The sequence below is a fragment of the Rhineura floridana genome, chromosome 1, assembly GCF_030035675.1.
Source record: "Rhineura floridana isolate rRhiFlo1 chromosome 1, rRhiFlo1.hap2, whole genome shotgun sequence".
Taxonomy (NCBI): Eukaryota; Metazoa; Chordata; class Lepidosauria; order Squamata; family Rhineuridae; genus Rhineura; species Rhineura floridana.
This window is the reverse complement of record NC_084480.1, coordinates 175,083,705-175,098,874: the sequence shown is the minus strand read 5'-3', so window position 1 is coordinate 175,098,874 and position 15,170 is coordinate 175,083,705. Positions and strand designations below refer to the sequence as shown.

Genomic DNA, 15,170 nt, shown 5'->3' with positions numbered 1-15,170 from the left:
AGAAGAAGGAAATGAAGATCATTTTCCTCCCTCCCTCCGAACTGCCCCTTCCATCCATTGTGATTTCACATGTTGAATTAAGAAAAGCTACTTACATCAGCCATCTGAATTTCCTCAGGATCCAGTCTGGGGTGGCTAGGGCCATTTGCAAGGTTCCTGTTCTGATGAGCTGGACACATATTTTGCCGCAAATGATTATGCATTTGATTTCTCTGTTTTCTAAAGAATAATCAGATTAATACATTTTACTTACACCTCCATTCATTCTGAAAAGACATCCTGGTAAGAATAGGGAAATAAACAGTTTTGTTATGAGTTACCCCCCCTTTTTTTTTTTTTGCTGCTGCATCCTCATATGAAAGAAGATGTGGGTCCCCCTTTGGACAACTTTGGTTGGGAACTGGAGAATGTTGATGCTCCATCTCTGCAGTTTGCATGTGGCCTTGGGTTTGGCCAGATTAGACAAGATGCTGGAGATGCAGTGTTCCTTAGTGCTGTTCTCCTGCCCTTTTTTTGAGGCATGATTTTTGATGTGTGCAAAGATGTATTGGGCGGGGGAGCCCGTTGTTTTAGATCTACAGTTCGGCACACCTTCACTGCTACTGTTCTGGTTAGCACCACTTTATCAACTTTTTTAAAAAAAATCTTTTAATTTGCACTTAAATACCTATTCACCTATATTTTTAAAATTATTGAAATATTTGTGCAATGGTGCTGAGAATTACATTATTTATTGCCTTTCTGATGCCTATGCATGACAAAACATTTCAGTGCGATTAAAATCTATAAGGTAAGTGCCATTTTAGAAGTTTTTTTTCTCTTCCTGTTCTTGCAAAAATACTTTTTGGGCAAGTTTTTTTTAAAAGTGAAATGTTTGTGTAATAGTGCCTAAATTAAAATGCTTGTTAGCACAAATGTAAGAAATTGGTTTAAAAATGTGTCCTCACATTATTTGTTCCTTCCACAGTTACATGGCTATGTCATCCCTACTAGTGTTGATGGAACCACACAGGGGGGAAATGGGAGCCTTATCTGCTAAAGTGTGAAAAGTCAATTGCAATTCCACACGTAACTTACTGTGGAAGAGAGTGGCAGTAGTGGCATATGATGATGGCAGAACAGTGGTGCAACCACTCACCAGGAGTGGAGCAAGTTGGCGGTGAGGTCAGGAGACCTCTGGATTGGTGTCAGGGTGCACACGCTTGTAGAATCAATAACAACAACCCAGAGCTTATCTGACCTCGCCACTGTCTCACCCAACCCCATTCCTGTCCTGGCAACTGGGCACTGCTACACACATACACACCCTCATGCACCTCTGCTGCTGGGTGGCACTTGGATCTGCCCACCTGAAAGCACACTGGAATTGCATGTTATATCAGCTGCCAAAAACAGCAGACCCACTCTTTCCTCTTCCTCCCTAAAGTGTCGTAAAGTCAAATGTGCAATGCGATGGCATTGTATGGCAAGTTTCCCTGCCCGAGTTAGCAGGCAGCCTATGAAGTAGAGCAGATATAATGTCACATATTCCGCCTTACTAAATGTTGTTTAGGACTTAAGGACATGAACAATACCTAGTCCAGCATTCTGATCTCACATTGGTCAACTAGATGTCTCTGGGAACATTATAGAGGAAAGAAGAGGAAGAGACCTAGAGCTGCTGTGTCTGACACAGGCTACATGGCAACCGTCTCATGTAATTCTGGCTCTATGCCCCCGGTCTACAGACGAGTTTAGCCCCAAAAAGATTTGGCTTCCTTTCCTTCCTGCCCTCTCCTCCGTTCTTAATTCTTGCCTTCGATGAATAAAGGGGAATTGGTCTTTGTTGTACAGAAAGTATATGAATGGCACGAACTGTCAACGCATGTAAGACTCTCTTTAGTATGCATAAAAGTCACTCACTTGGTTTTACAGTAAGCTACCACACACACTATTCCCACAACAAGCAACGCCACACAAATCCCAGTTATGGTTAGAACTCTCTTCTGATACAGCTCCTCAGCTTCTGCAAAGGACATAAAAATAAGGAGAAAAATTAGAATGGTGAATTCTGAATATACAACTACTAATCCTCACACTAGAAAATGGAACCCAAGAGGCTCTTCTCCTGATATGCTCACTAAAACCTGTAGGATTATCTCAAGGCTTATCTGTAGGCTTTTATTATTTCCTGTCCTTGTGAATGAAAACAAACCAAAAAATTCTACACTGGGCTACTTTTTCTTTCTGAGAGCTCTCCTGCATGTTTTCCAACAGTCCCACAAATCTCCTTCTTTTCTGTACAACGCTTTGTACAATTCCCTATATGTAAGAGTACTCCAGCAATTGTATATCTGTCCTTCCATATCACAGCGACTAGCTGAGGTCTCATGTTCCCAGAATTGTCAGGTATCCTACTTGACAGAAGATCTTCTTCTGCTTAAAGTTCTCTGTTTGAAGGGCTGCCTGCTCCAAGTCTGATTTAAATTATTATTATTATCTTTATTTATACCCCGCCCTTTTTCCAAAGTGGAACTCAAGGCGGCTTCCAGATAAAAACAAGTACCTTCGAACCCTTAGAAGAGAAAGGAAGGGCCCTGAATTTGCCCTCCAGTCGTGAACACCTGGACAGCAGAGTGAGCTGGCATACAGATCACCTTGTCACAGTCTTCCCTGCTGAGACGTCTTGCAGTTCTATGTAAATTATAGTACTTATGTCTACATTTGAAGCTATACATATTTTTCTTTTTCTTTCTATCAGTGGCTACCTTATATGTCCACATTTAGAATGTCTTCTCATGCTCACAAATGTCCTTCAAACATTACAGAAAATTCATTTTGATCCACAGTGGAAACACCTGAGATCCATTTTTGTTGGTGAAGCAGCCAAGGGAAATATATATATCTACACACATGTTCTTCTGAGCCCAATATCCTGGTCCAAAATCTTTCTGGCAGTTAAGAAGTCACAGAACCAACCGGAAGACCCAGCGCATAGGGAAAGAGATGAAACCATGATGTCTCTTTTGGCTGCTGAAACCTTTAAGAACTATAGCAGAATGAGAGACTGCAGCATTCAAGAGGCCGTCTGCTGCAGGGGGAGTCCTGCCACTGGGAAATTCTGGTCTCTGGCGGAGCCAGTTATATTGCTCCAGCTGCCAAGGACTCTACAGAAGCCACACAAGCAACTGGAAAGCCCGGTGCACAGAGGAAGAGACTGAACATAAACCTCCCCTCATCCATATATGTGTTTGCTGCTGGAGCCTCTAAGAACTACAGGAGAGAGGGAAGGAGAGAAAGGGAAATGTGAGCTCATCAGCTGCAGTACAGAGTGTCTGCCAAGAATTCAGAGAAGCAGACTGTGCCACCTAGTCCCTGCTGCTCTATTGCTGCCATGAAGGCAAGGGGCTATATTCTTTTCTTCTGAAGAAAGGGGTGGAAGACACTATACTAGTAGGGATAGGATCTGTTGGCTAGTGCTGGTTCAAAACCAAATTCTGTTGACCTAACGGGCCAAGTTCATTCTTTATCTGCTAGCTGGTGCTTTTATTGACCCATTTTTCCTTGCAAAAATATTGATACTACCAATATTTTATAGGAAATATTGGTATTTTGAAAGGAAGTATATATAAATGAAAGAAAATCAATAACATTGTCATTCTTAATTTCAGTATTTTAGAGGCAGATTTTTTTTTAAAAAAAAAATCTGTTTTTGAAAATAGCTGCAGAAAATTGCTACATAAAATCCAATCCACAACTATAGAGAATAAGTGAATTAATGGAAGATTTGATACCAAATCCAAACTGGGCAGAATTCTAGCACATTCCTACTAGTGATTCTCCTGGCAAGGGGGGGGGGGGAGGACAATTGGCTTAATTGAAGGCCCAAGTGTGATTTGTATGTTTGCAAGTCCCCACCTAAATGTGGTAACTTTTGGAAACACCCAGAATTAGCGTAGATAGCTCCTCTGCTGTTCTTAAGTAATTATTGTTTTTTTTTTTTTTTTAAAAGCTTGCACTTAGCAATTTTTATATCAGCACTAGTAGTCTGGATGATTCTCCTACGCTTGCCACTTTTGAAGAACTGACTGATGAGCTATTCTGTGATTTATTTATTTAATATCTCAGCGCTCTGGAAAATGGTTCAGAAACGCAGCTGCAAGAATGCTGGGTGGAATTGGCATTGGGAAATATGTCGCTAGTGCTGAAACATCTGCACTGACTCCTGATCTGTTTCAAGGCTCAATGCAAAGTGCAGAGCCTTAAATTTAAAACCCTTTACAGCTTGGGACTGGGGTGCCTGATGGATCTGGATCACTAAACCTGCCCATTTGTTCACGTCAGCTTTGAAGGCCCTCCCCAAAGTATCCCAACCATCACAGATATGACAGGTGAAGACCAGAAAAAGGGTCTTCTTGGTGATGATTTCCTGGTTGTGGAATTCTGTATCCAGGAAGCCTTGCTTGGGGCTCACTAGGATTATGGTGTTATAGTGCCAGGTGAAGACCCATTTTATTCTCTGAGGCATTTTACCTAAAGTTGGGCATTTGTGGGGTGGATCTCTCCCATCAAAGAGAGGGGTGGATTAAGATCCTTTCAGGGTGAGGGTGCCAGATTCTAGTAATTTTCATTGGAGGGGCTTGCTATATAGACAAGGCAGCAGAATATTTATGTCTTCTTTTACAAAAAGCTTTGCCAGTCTAGGCAGCCATCTTCCCTCAATGCCCCTGGGCTATCAATGCCCGTTATATCATGATGATGTATACCTTCCAATGGGCATTTTTTCCCTTAAAAATATTGTCTTTTCTTGTTGGTGTAGGAAGCAAATTGAATTGTCAATCCATTGGAGCAAGAGTTATGCAAAATGATTCACACATCTTCTTTGTTCTCAAGTCATTTGGTGCTATGGACATCTATTGGACTAGATATCTTGCATATACCATTTACCAGGAGTCTGTTCTGCACAATGTTGAAACTGTTACACCACCTACCCTTTTGTACCCTCCGATAGCCTATCATACAGACGACTTCTCCTGTTGTCTTTTTGACACCTACTGAAGCCTTTCCTCTTTCAACAAGACTTCTAAGTGGAGATTTTTATCCCAGTCAGTGTCTGTATTAGGCTTGAAATTGTTTTTAGATATGTAATTTTGAAGGAAAGGCCCTGAACTGTATTGAACATAATTCTTGCATGTAAGTTTGTCTGGGGATTATGGGGTTAATGTAAAGCCTGACCTGTTTTAACTGAAAATCATGATCCTCTAATTTGAGGATTGCAAGTCACGTGGCCAGAGGCTATTTCAAGGAGTAGTTGTCTTTGAGGGGTTAGATCAGGGCAGATTTTAAAAAAAGTATGAACAGAGCAAGGCATGCTCTCAGAATACAAAGGGAATGTCACTGAAGGTAGTATTATAGGGCTAAATGGACATAAGTCAATGGCTTTAGGGTTGTAACTAGAGTTAGGGGAAATGGTTTGCATTTGAATGGTGTGCATTTAACAAGGTTTGTTTTGATTGGTCTTTTGCGATGGACCTTTTGTTTACCTTTAGTAGACTTTTGCTTCATTAAATACTTGTGGCCTCCATTTATGCACCACCCACATTTGAAGCCAAATCACACACACACTGCTTTGAGTTGTTCGAGGAGATACAAAGGACTGTTTTCAGCCTGACTGGTACTCTTGCAGAAAAAACCCAGTCACCTGGTGGCAGCCAAGTCTGAACCAGGAAGGTAGATGATGAGAAGGGGACACTGTTTGACTGGATCTCCCTTCCCCAGACAGCATAGGATCCAGAGTATAGCTGGGGTGCCATCACAGTAAATTTTAAAAATTGTGTATATATACAATTGCTTTATATATTGTTTTATTGTATTGTAAAATTGCTTCAAGAGGCTTCAGAGGAAATTATTCATAAATGAATTACATAAAAGTTATAATTTTTAAATTAATATGAAAATGGAAATGGACTGCCTTCAAGTCGATACTGACCCTATAAATAGGGTTTTCGTGGTAAGAGGTATTCAGAGGGGAGTTACCATTGCCTTCCTCTGAGGCTGAGAGGCAGTGACTGGCCCAAGGTCACCCAGTGAGCTTCATGGCTGTGTGGGGATTCGAACCCTGGTCTCCCAGGTCATAGTCCAACACTCTAACCACTACACCACACTGGCTGTCTTGAAATAATATATTTAGATCTAATTTGGAATCTGAATCACTGATCAATTGATTGGCTTCATTCAGTCATTCATATGTAGCAAGTAGCATGTAGATGGATGCCTTGAACCACAGATCCATTTGCTCCACAGTGGGTTGCATGCTAATTGCTGTAAGAAAGAAGCTGTGCAGTTGTACAAGAGGCTGGAACTGAATACTCGGGGAGAAAACCGTTGTCAGCAGAGATGTCTGCAGGAAGGGTATGGAGGGCAGTTGAATAAGCCATAATCTCCAGATTCTCAGCTTTCATTCTTCTGTTTTCTTTTCCAGAGTATGGATACCTGAAGTGTCTGTCTTGTTCCTTACCTGTTTCCTTCCCTCTATGTTCCCCTTTTATTTTTGGTTAGACTGTACTCATTTGTGGTAGGGACACGTGTTTGTTTTACAGTGCCATGCACCTTGATGGCACTGTTGTTGTTGTTGTTATTATTATTATTATTATTATTATTATTAATAATAATAATAATAATAATAAATATTAATAATAATTATAATGTCTCTAGCACTTGTGTAACCTTAGATATGAGACAAAATGTGCAGGGCTATGCTCTTCCATTTGTTTTATGAGAAACTAGCCTCATAAAACAAAGTAAAAAGCTCTTTTCAGGGGTAAAAATATGCAATAGGTCTAGATTGTGTGTGGACTGGGTAGAAAAAAACAAGAACTCAATCTCCATTGATCCTAGAATAAAATGTCTTGTCTTGTTTGCCTTTGACAAACTGATTTCATTCCAAACAATAGCCCGCAGTGTAAGTGTGCATGCATCCTTAGACAGAGAAGGCTTGAGTGAAACACCCATTGTCTAGAAAAGGTACTTCTTGGTTTGTTTTTAAGCCTTTTCTGCTGGCTGGTGGAGAAGTGATTGTTACCCTACAGAAAACAATTCAGGTATGCAGGATTTTAGTGTAGCTGTGATTGAGGAGTAACGTGTCAATTCAAAAACAAGAGGTAGCAGCAGAGCCAGAAGTTCATGATTTTTCTAAATCAGGTCTTATTTCATACAAAACATTTTTATTTGAGTTTGTAAACATTTTTTTTAATCTGCTAATGTCAATGCCAATAAAGTCTATTATTATTCTAGTCATATTGCAGAGGGTGAGGCTGTGGCCGAGAGAGCATGGGTTACGCCAGCTCTGCTAAGTAACATAGTGTTGTTATACTCATTTTGCTGGGGTGGGGGGTGGGGGTTAGGAAGGGTGGAGTTAGAGTAATGTATGGCAACCTTGAAGTGCAGCCCAGTATTAGCCTGGCATATTGGGGGTTTGTTTAGGGAAATCCAGTGGAGCAGGTGCTGTGAAGCTGATCGGAGCAGAAATTCAATTAGTTAAAGGCTGTAGGGAGTGAAGAGCTAGTCCACGAGAGAGTCCACGAGCTACAGGGAGCCCCAGCTGACAAAGCGTCACGGCGAGTTAAGCAGCAGAGCGAGGAGTCCAGGGCCCCCCACTCTGCCCGTCTGTTCCCTGACCTCAACTAAACCGGTTTCCAACCCATTGACATAATAAACCTTAAACAAAACTATGCAGGTAAGAAGCCAGCAGGGGTGTGGGGGCTTTCCAGTGTTTTGCACTGCCTGCAGCATGTATGACTATCTGCCTGTTGGACAGAAGTCGTGGGTGTGCTCTCGGTGCAATGAGCTCCTGGCTCTCCGGGAACGACTTCATTTCCTTGAGGCCAAGGTGGCTGACCTGGAAAAGCTGAGAGAGACAGAGAGGTGTGTGGAGGAGACCTTCAGGGACGTTATAGCTGTGTCCCACTCCAACGATGATAGCTCTCCTGCTATCATGGAGAACGATGGTCTCAGGGAAGGAGGGCATCCAGCTGAGGAAGAGGGAAACAATCCCTTAGAAGGGACCCATTCCTTGGGGGATGAGCAGCTATCCTCTCGTGCCGATGATATATCTCCAGGCGGTGGAAGTATCCTTGTAGTGGGTGATTCGATCATTAGGAACTTAGACAGTGGGGTGTGTGATGGGCGTGCAGACTGCAAGGTGTTTTGCCTGCCTGGTGCGAAGGTTGCGGATATCGCCCGTCGTTTAGATAGTTTGGTAGACAGTGCTGGAGAGGAGTCAGTAGTCGTGGTGCAAGTTGGCACCAACGACATGGGGAAATGCAGCCGTGAGGTCCTGGAAGCAAAATTTAGGTTGCTAGGTAGGATGCTGAAAGCTAGGACCTCCAAGGTGGTTTCTCTGAAATGCTACCGGTTCCACGCACAGGACCAGCCAGACAGGCACAGCTTTGCAGTCTCAATGCGTGGATGAGACGATGGTGTCGGGTGGAAGGGTTTGGATTTGTTAGGCACTGGGGAACATTTTGGGACAAGCCGGGCCTGTACAAAAGGGACGGGCTCCACTTGAACCAGAATGGAACCAGACTGCTGGCACTTAAAATTAAAAAGGTGGCAGAGCAGCTTTTAAACTGACTGAGGGGGGAAACCCGACAGGAGCTGAAGAAGGTCCGGTTCGGAATAAACCTCCCCCCTGGGATAAAGACCAAAGAAATGATGACATTTTAAAAGGGGTAGGCCTAGAAGTAGGCATTGTGAGAGCAGGGGCACAGGATATAAATTCAGAAGGGCAAAATTACCACAGGCCAAAGACACTTGAAGAGAGACACTGCTTACAAGTGCCTGTACGCTAATGCTAGGGGCCTCCGAACCAAGATGGGAGAACTGGAGTGCTTGGTCTTAGAGAAGAGCATTGATATAGTGAGCATAACAGAGACCTGGTGGAATGGAGAAAACCAGTGGGATACGGTTATCCCTGGATATAAACTATATCGGAAGGACAGGGAAGGACGTATTGGTGGCGGAGTCGCTCTATACGTGAAAGAAGGCATTGAATCCAGCAAGCTCGAAACCCCAAAAGAGGCGGACTCTTCCACAGAATCGTTGTGGGTGGTGATACCATGCCCCAGGAGGGATTTAATACTGGGAACAATCTATTGTCCCCCTGATCAAAATGCTCAGGGAGACCTGGAGATGAGGTATGAAATTGAGGAAGCATCCCAACTAGGAAATGTGGTAGTAATGGGTGACTTCAACTACCCAGACATAGACTGGCCGCATATGTGTTCCAGTCATGACAAAGAAGCAAAATTTCTAGATATTCTAAATGACTATTCCCTAGATCAGTTGGTCATGGAACCGACCAGAGGGACGGCAACCCTAGACTTAATCCTCAGTGGGGACCAGGACCTGGTGCGAGATGTAAGTGTTGCTGAACCGATTGGGAGCAGTGACCATAGTGCTATTAAATTAAACATACATGTAACTGGCCAATTGCCAAGAAAATCCAACACGGTCACATTTGACTTCAAAAGAGGAAACTTCACAAAAATGAGGGGACTGGTGAAAAGAAAGCTGAAAAACAAAGTCCAGAGGGTCACATCACTCGAAAATGCTTGGAAGTTGTTTAAAAACACTATATTAGAAGCTCAACTGGAGTGCGTACCGCAGATCAGAAAAGGTACCGCCAGGGCCAAGAAGATGCCAGCATGGTTAACGAGCAAAGTCAAGGAAGCTCTTAGAGGCAAAAAGTCTTCCTTCAGAAAATGGAAGTCTTGTCCGAATGAAGAAAATAAAAAAGAACACAAACTCTGGCAAAAGAAATGCAAGAAGACAATAAGGGATGCTAAAAAAGAATTTGAGGAGCACATTGCTAAAAACATAAAAACCAACGACAAAAAATTCTATAAATACATTCAAAGCAGGAGACCATGTAGGGAGGCGATTGGACCCTTGGATGATAAGGGAGTCAAAGGTGTACTAAAGAACGATAAGGAGACTGCAGAGAAGCTAAACCAATTCTTTGCATCTGTCTTCACAGTGGAAGATATAGGGCAGATCCCTGAACCTGAACTAACATTTGCAGGAAGGGATTCTGAGGAACTGAGACAAATAGTGGTAACGAGAGAGGAAGTTCTAGGCTTAATGGACAATATAAAAACTGACAAATCACCAGGCCCGGATGGCATCCACCCGAGAATTCTCAAAGAACTCAAATGTGAAATTGCTGATCTGCTAACTAAAATATGTAACTTGTCCCTCGGGTCCTCCTCCGTGCCTGAGGACTGGAAAGTGGCAAATGTAACACCAATATTCAAAAGGGGATCCAGAGGGGATCCCGGAAATTACAGGCCAGTTAGCTTAACTTCTGTCCCTGGAAAACTGGTAGAAAGTATGATTAAAGCTAGATTAACTAAGCACATAGAAGAACAAGCCTTGCTGAAGCAGAGCCAGCATGGCTTCTGCAAGGGAAAGTCCTGTCTCAGTAACCTATTAGAATTCTTTGAGAGTGTCAACAAGCATATAGATAGAGGTGACCCAATGGACATAGTGTATTTAGACTTTCAAAAAGTGTTTGACAAGGTACCTCACCAAAGACTTCTGAGGAAGCTTAGCAGTCATGGAATAAGAGGAGAGGTCCTCTTGTGGATAAAGAATAGGTTAAGAAGCAGAAAGCAGAGAGTAGGAATAAACGGACAGTTCTCCCAATGGAGGGCTGCAGAAAGTGGAGTCCCTCAAGGATCGGTATTGGCACCTGTACTTTTCAACTTGTTCATTAATGACCTAGAATTAGGAGTGAGCAGTGAAGTAGCCAAGTTTGCTGACGACACTAAATTGTTCAGGGTTGTTAAAACAAAAAGGGATTGCAAAGAGCTCCAAAAAGACCTCTCCAAACTGAGTGAATGGGCGGAAAAATGGCAAATGCAATTCAATATAAACAAGTGTAAAATTATGCATATTGGAGCAAAAAATCTGAATTTCACATATACGCTCATGGGGTCTGAACTGGCAGTGACCGACCAGGAGAGAGACCTCGGGGTTGTAGTGGACAGCACGATGAAAATGTCGACCCAGTGTGCGGCAGCTGTGAAAAAGGCAAATTCTATGCTAGGGATAATTAGGAAAGGTATTGAAAATAAAACAGCCGATATAATGCCGTTGTATAAATCTATGGTGTGGCCACATTTAGAATACTGTGTACAGTTCTGGTCGCCTCATCTCAAAAAGGATATTACAGAGTTGGAAAAGGTTCAGAAGAGGGCAACCAGAATGATCAAGGGGATGGAGCGACTCCCTTACGAGGAAAGGTTGCAGCATTTGGGGCTTTTTAGTTTAGAGAAAAAGGCGGGTCAGAGGAGACATGATAGAAGTGTATAAAATTATGCATGGCATTGAGAAAGTGGATAGAGAAAAGTTCTTCTCCCTCTCTCACAATACTAGAACTCATGGACATTCAAAGAAGCTGAATTTTGGAAGATTCAGGACAGACAAAAGGAAGTACTTCTTTACTCAGGCATAGTTAAACTATGGAATTTGCTCCCACGAGATGCAGTAATGGCCACCAGCTTGGATGGCTTTAAAAGAAGATTAGACAAATTCATGGAGGACAGGGCTATCAATGCCTACTAGCCATGATGGCTGTGCTGTGCCACCCTAGTCAGAGGCAGCATGCTTCTGAAAACCAGTTGCTGGAAGCCTCAGGAGGGAAGAGTGTTCTTGCACTCGGGTCCTGCTTGCGGGCTTCCCCCAGGCACCTGGTTGGCCACTGTGAGAACAGGATGCTGGACTAGATGGGCCACTGGCCTGATCCAGCAGGCTCTTCTTATGTTCTTATGTTCTTAAGGGAACCAGGAAAAGATCTGAGGACTTCAATAGTGAGTGGATAGATGTTGTCTGGATGCCAGGACAACTTGTAGATGGATAGCAGGTTACCCAGTGAGAACCAACAGAAGGGTAGACCTGAAATACAATTTTCTCAGAGGCCAGGTCTACCAATGCCTTACAACCATTAAGTCATTACTTCTACCAAAAATGGTAGATTTGGCCTCTGATGACAGCTAGGTATATTTATTTATTTGGAGTAAATAAATAAATAAATCTGGAGTAAGTAAATTTCAAAAAACCTCCCCCTCCTCAGCAACATCATGTGGATACCAATGGTAGCCTGGAATGCTGCTTCACTATCACCTGCAGGAGTGGCAAAGTGTTTTATAAAGAACTTAAAGCACTTACACCCTCTGCTGCCTTGGCTTAGTGGTAATACTCATATCCCAATGAAAATTGGTAGGATTTTGCTCTCTCCCCAAAAGCAAGACAAGCCTTTGCTTGCCCTATTTCAAGCCTTCCACACACACATACCCACACCAAAGTATTGAAAATAAGCAAGCTGAATGATTTGGCTTGGCCATCATATTAACTGTATTTTATACTGTTTTATTCCATTTCTATTCTGCCCTTCAATATAAACAGACAGAACCTGAAATAAAATGTTCTTGAGTGAAACAATTCTGGAACAGTGCTATCCAGCCTGCTAGCTATGCCCTCTTTAAGGATACACCATTCAATTCCTCCCCCCCCCAGTTACCTCCCTGACCTCAACAGTCAGTCAGCATTCTCTGCCCATTCAACATCTTCAATCTTTATCCCCTCACACACACACACCTTTTCCCCCTAAAGATGTTTTGTACTTCTACAAACTTTGGGAGTTCCCCCAAGCCTGCAGATACCTCACCATTATGAGTGGGTGGTGACATTTTGGCTACGTAAGGATCCACGCTCAGAGAATGAGTTTGCTTTTAGTAAACAGAATAATATTCTCAGGGCGGCTTGCAAGAAAAATAAAATATAAAAAACAATAACCAAACATAACAGTAAACAAAGATAAAACAGCAGTAAAAACATTACAATATTACCAGTTAAAAGCCTGAGAGAATAAAAAGTCCTCCTGGCACCAAAAAGATAGAGTAGGTGCCAGGTGACTTTTCCACAACAGAGAATTCCAGGGTGCTACTGCTGAAAAGGCTTTCTTTCCGCTCACCACCCAATTCACATTTGATGGAAGAAGCCAATGGAGGAGGGCCTCTAAAGACTGTCTTAGTGCATGGACAGACTAATATGGTGATAGATGTTCCTTTAGGTATCTTTGTCCCAAGCTGTATGTGGCTTTAAAAGGTGAGCAGAAAGCAGCAGCTCTTTCAAATGTACTGGATGGTTACTAGTGAGATATATTGCTACTGATTGGGACAGGTAAGAAGTTAGAAACACTCCTAGAATTTGACCATTGTCCCCTCCCCCCACAAACTGGAAGTGTGATGGCACCCTCCATCTCATTGCAACACCAGTTTTATCTCCAGGTGTTTAAACTCTTCAATCTGCTGATTTCAATTTTCCTGTTTTAATATTTTGGTTCTATTTGTGTAGAATAGAACTGCAGTTCTCCTGGGAAAATTTCTTGAAAGTGCAGAGTATAAATATGGAAAATAAATAAATTGCAACAGTGAAGGTTACTATGGACCTTTGCATTTTAAAAAAAAATCAAGTCTATGATGCATTGATTTCATTTTATTTTCTTGGCTAGTACCTGAAATGCTACCTCTTTGTGGGTTTAAGGGTAAATTAGGAGAAAGCACAATCAAAACATTATGATAATGTGATAGGCTGTGTGAATGAATGGTGAAGGTGTGTATTGTGTTTATAATAGTGCTGTGAGAATGGTTCATTGTACAGACAGTGTGTGTGCATTAGGACTGTGCAACCGTATGTCCGAATCACGAACAGAATCACACCAATGTGTAGCTAATCTGGATTAGGTCAAGGCAGCTACAAGTTGCAACAGAGTGGGTTGAGTGGACCCAAATCTATTTGTAGATATTTGTGCCGAGCCAGAGCTCAAAACGGTCTCTGAAAAAGTCAGCCAACTAGTCTCCAGAGTGTTTCAATTATTAATTACAACAACATATAAAGAGAACACCAGAGTGGGGGGAGGGGAGCTGGACTTTGCTCATTGAAAGCTCTAGTTTCCAATCCAGAGCTAGAATCTCACTCAATACTCTCCAACCACAATGCTCGGGGGGCAGGGAGGGATGGTGAAGTCTTAACATGCAGCAGGTCCACACTTCCTTCATTCCTTTGTAAACTCTCTTAGAAAGAATTTGGTGGCATTTCTACAGCATGCATTTTGATTCCTTCACAGTACTCTACCCATCCTTACTCCTGTTTGTTCCTAATCAATCCCAGTCCCATCCTTCTGTTTGTTGTCTATGACTTAGGTCATAGCTACTTAGGCAGTGTCATTTTCGTTATTCTGCCTTGACCCTCCATTGTGGCCCTAGTTTTTTAGGTTAGCTTTGCATTTTATTTACAGCTGTTTTGTTTTCTGTGTCTGTTTTGTTAGTACTTTGTCTTTGTGTGTGAGAGGGCAAGTACAGTGAGTACATGGTACACAGTCCAGTACATTGTATACAGTCAAGGCACAAGCAGTACACATATAGTGTAATAGTTCATAAATCAGTGCAGTGCATTTTTTTAAAAAAAATCTTTTTGGAAAAAAGCAAACTTTATGGGTGGCTAGCACAAAAACCTCTAGAGCTGCCTATCTGATATTTTGCAGGATTAATCCCCTCTTGAGGGGCTACCATATCTCCAAATTTCATGCACCTATGTGAAAAACAAAACAAACAAGGTATGGTTTTTTTGTTTCCCAATGCAAGTGACTGGGAATACAAGATTTGGATTTCTGGATCCAGATTGGGTCCAGATCAATCCTAAACAAATCAGGGCCAGATTGAGATCACCAAATTGGGCACTGGATCAGGGGGCTTACACAGCCCTAGTTGGACAGAGGTTAGAGACTCAATGGCGTAAATGAAGTGTAAATAAGGAATCACTACAGAGAAGGTAGTACATTGTCCCAAATAATTCTCAAGTTACACTTGCTGAGTATACACATGTATAATATTAAGTTACAATTTCATATGAGAGATTTATATCAAATGCCAAAGGTGGAAAGAACCCTCCAAACAAAAGTTTTGTACAAAGTAAATAGGTCGTCCTATGCCTCTCGCTATATGCAACAATCAGTATTTTAGGTTAAAGAAAAGTTGTGGATTTCAGAGAACTAGTGTTCTCAGAAATATTTTTAATACAATAACTATTTAGACACATAAACAGATCAATGTAAGCATTTTTGTCTCTTT

General features: G+C 42.1%; 1 protein-coding gene across 2 annotated transcripts in view; it reads right to left on the bottom strand.

The window, feature by feature from the left end:
- NRG2 (neuregulin 2) overlaps positions 1-15,170 on the bottom strand; it is a 252,809-nt gene that overhangs the window by 12,361 nt on the left and 225,278 nt on the right. For both annotated transcript variants that reach the window (XM_061587063.1, XM_061587071.1), the window contains exons 6-7: positions 1,903-2,005; positions 96-219 (exon numbers count right to left, since the gene is read on the bottom strand). In XM_061587063.1, coding sequence (XP_061443047.1) covers positions 96-219; positions 1,903-2,005 — 227 coding nt within the window. The remainder of the gene's footprint in view (positions 1-95; positions 220-1,902; positions 2,006-15,170) is intronic.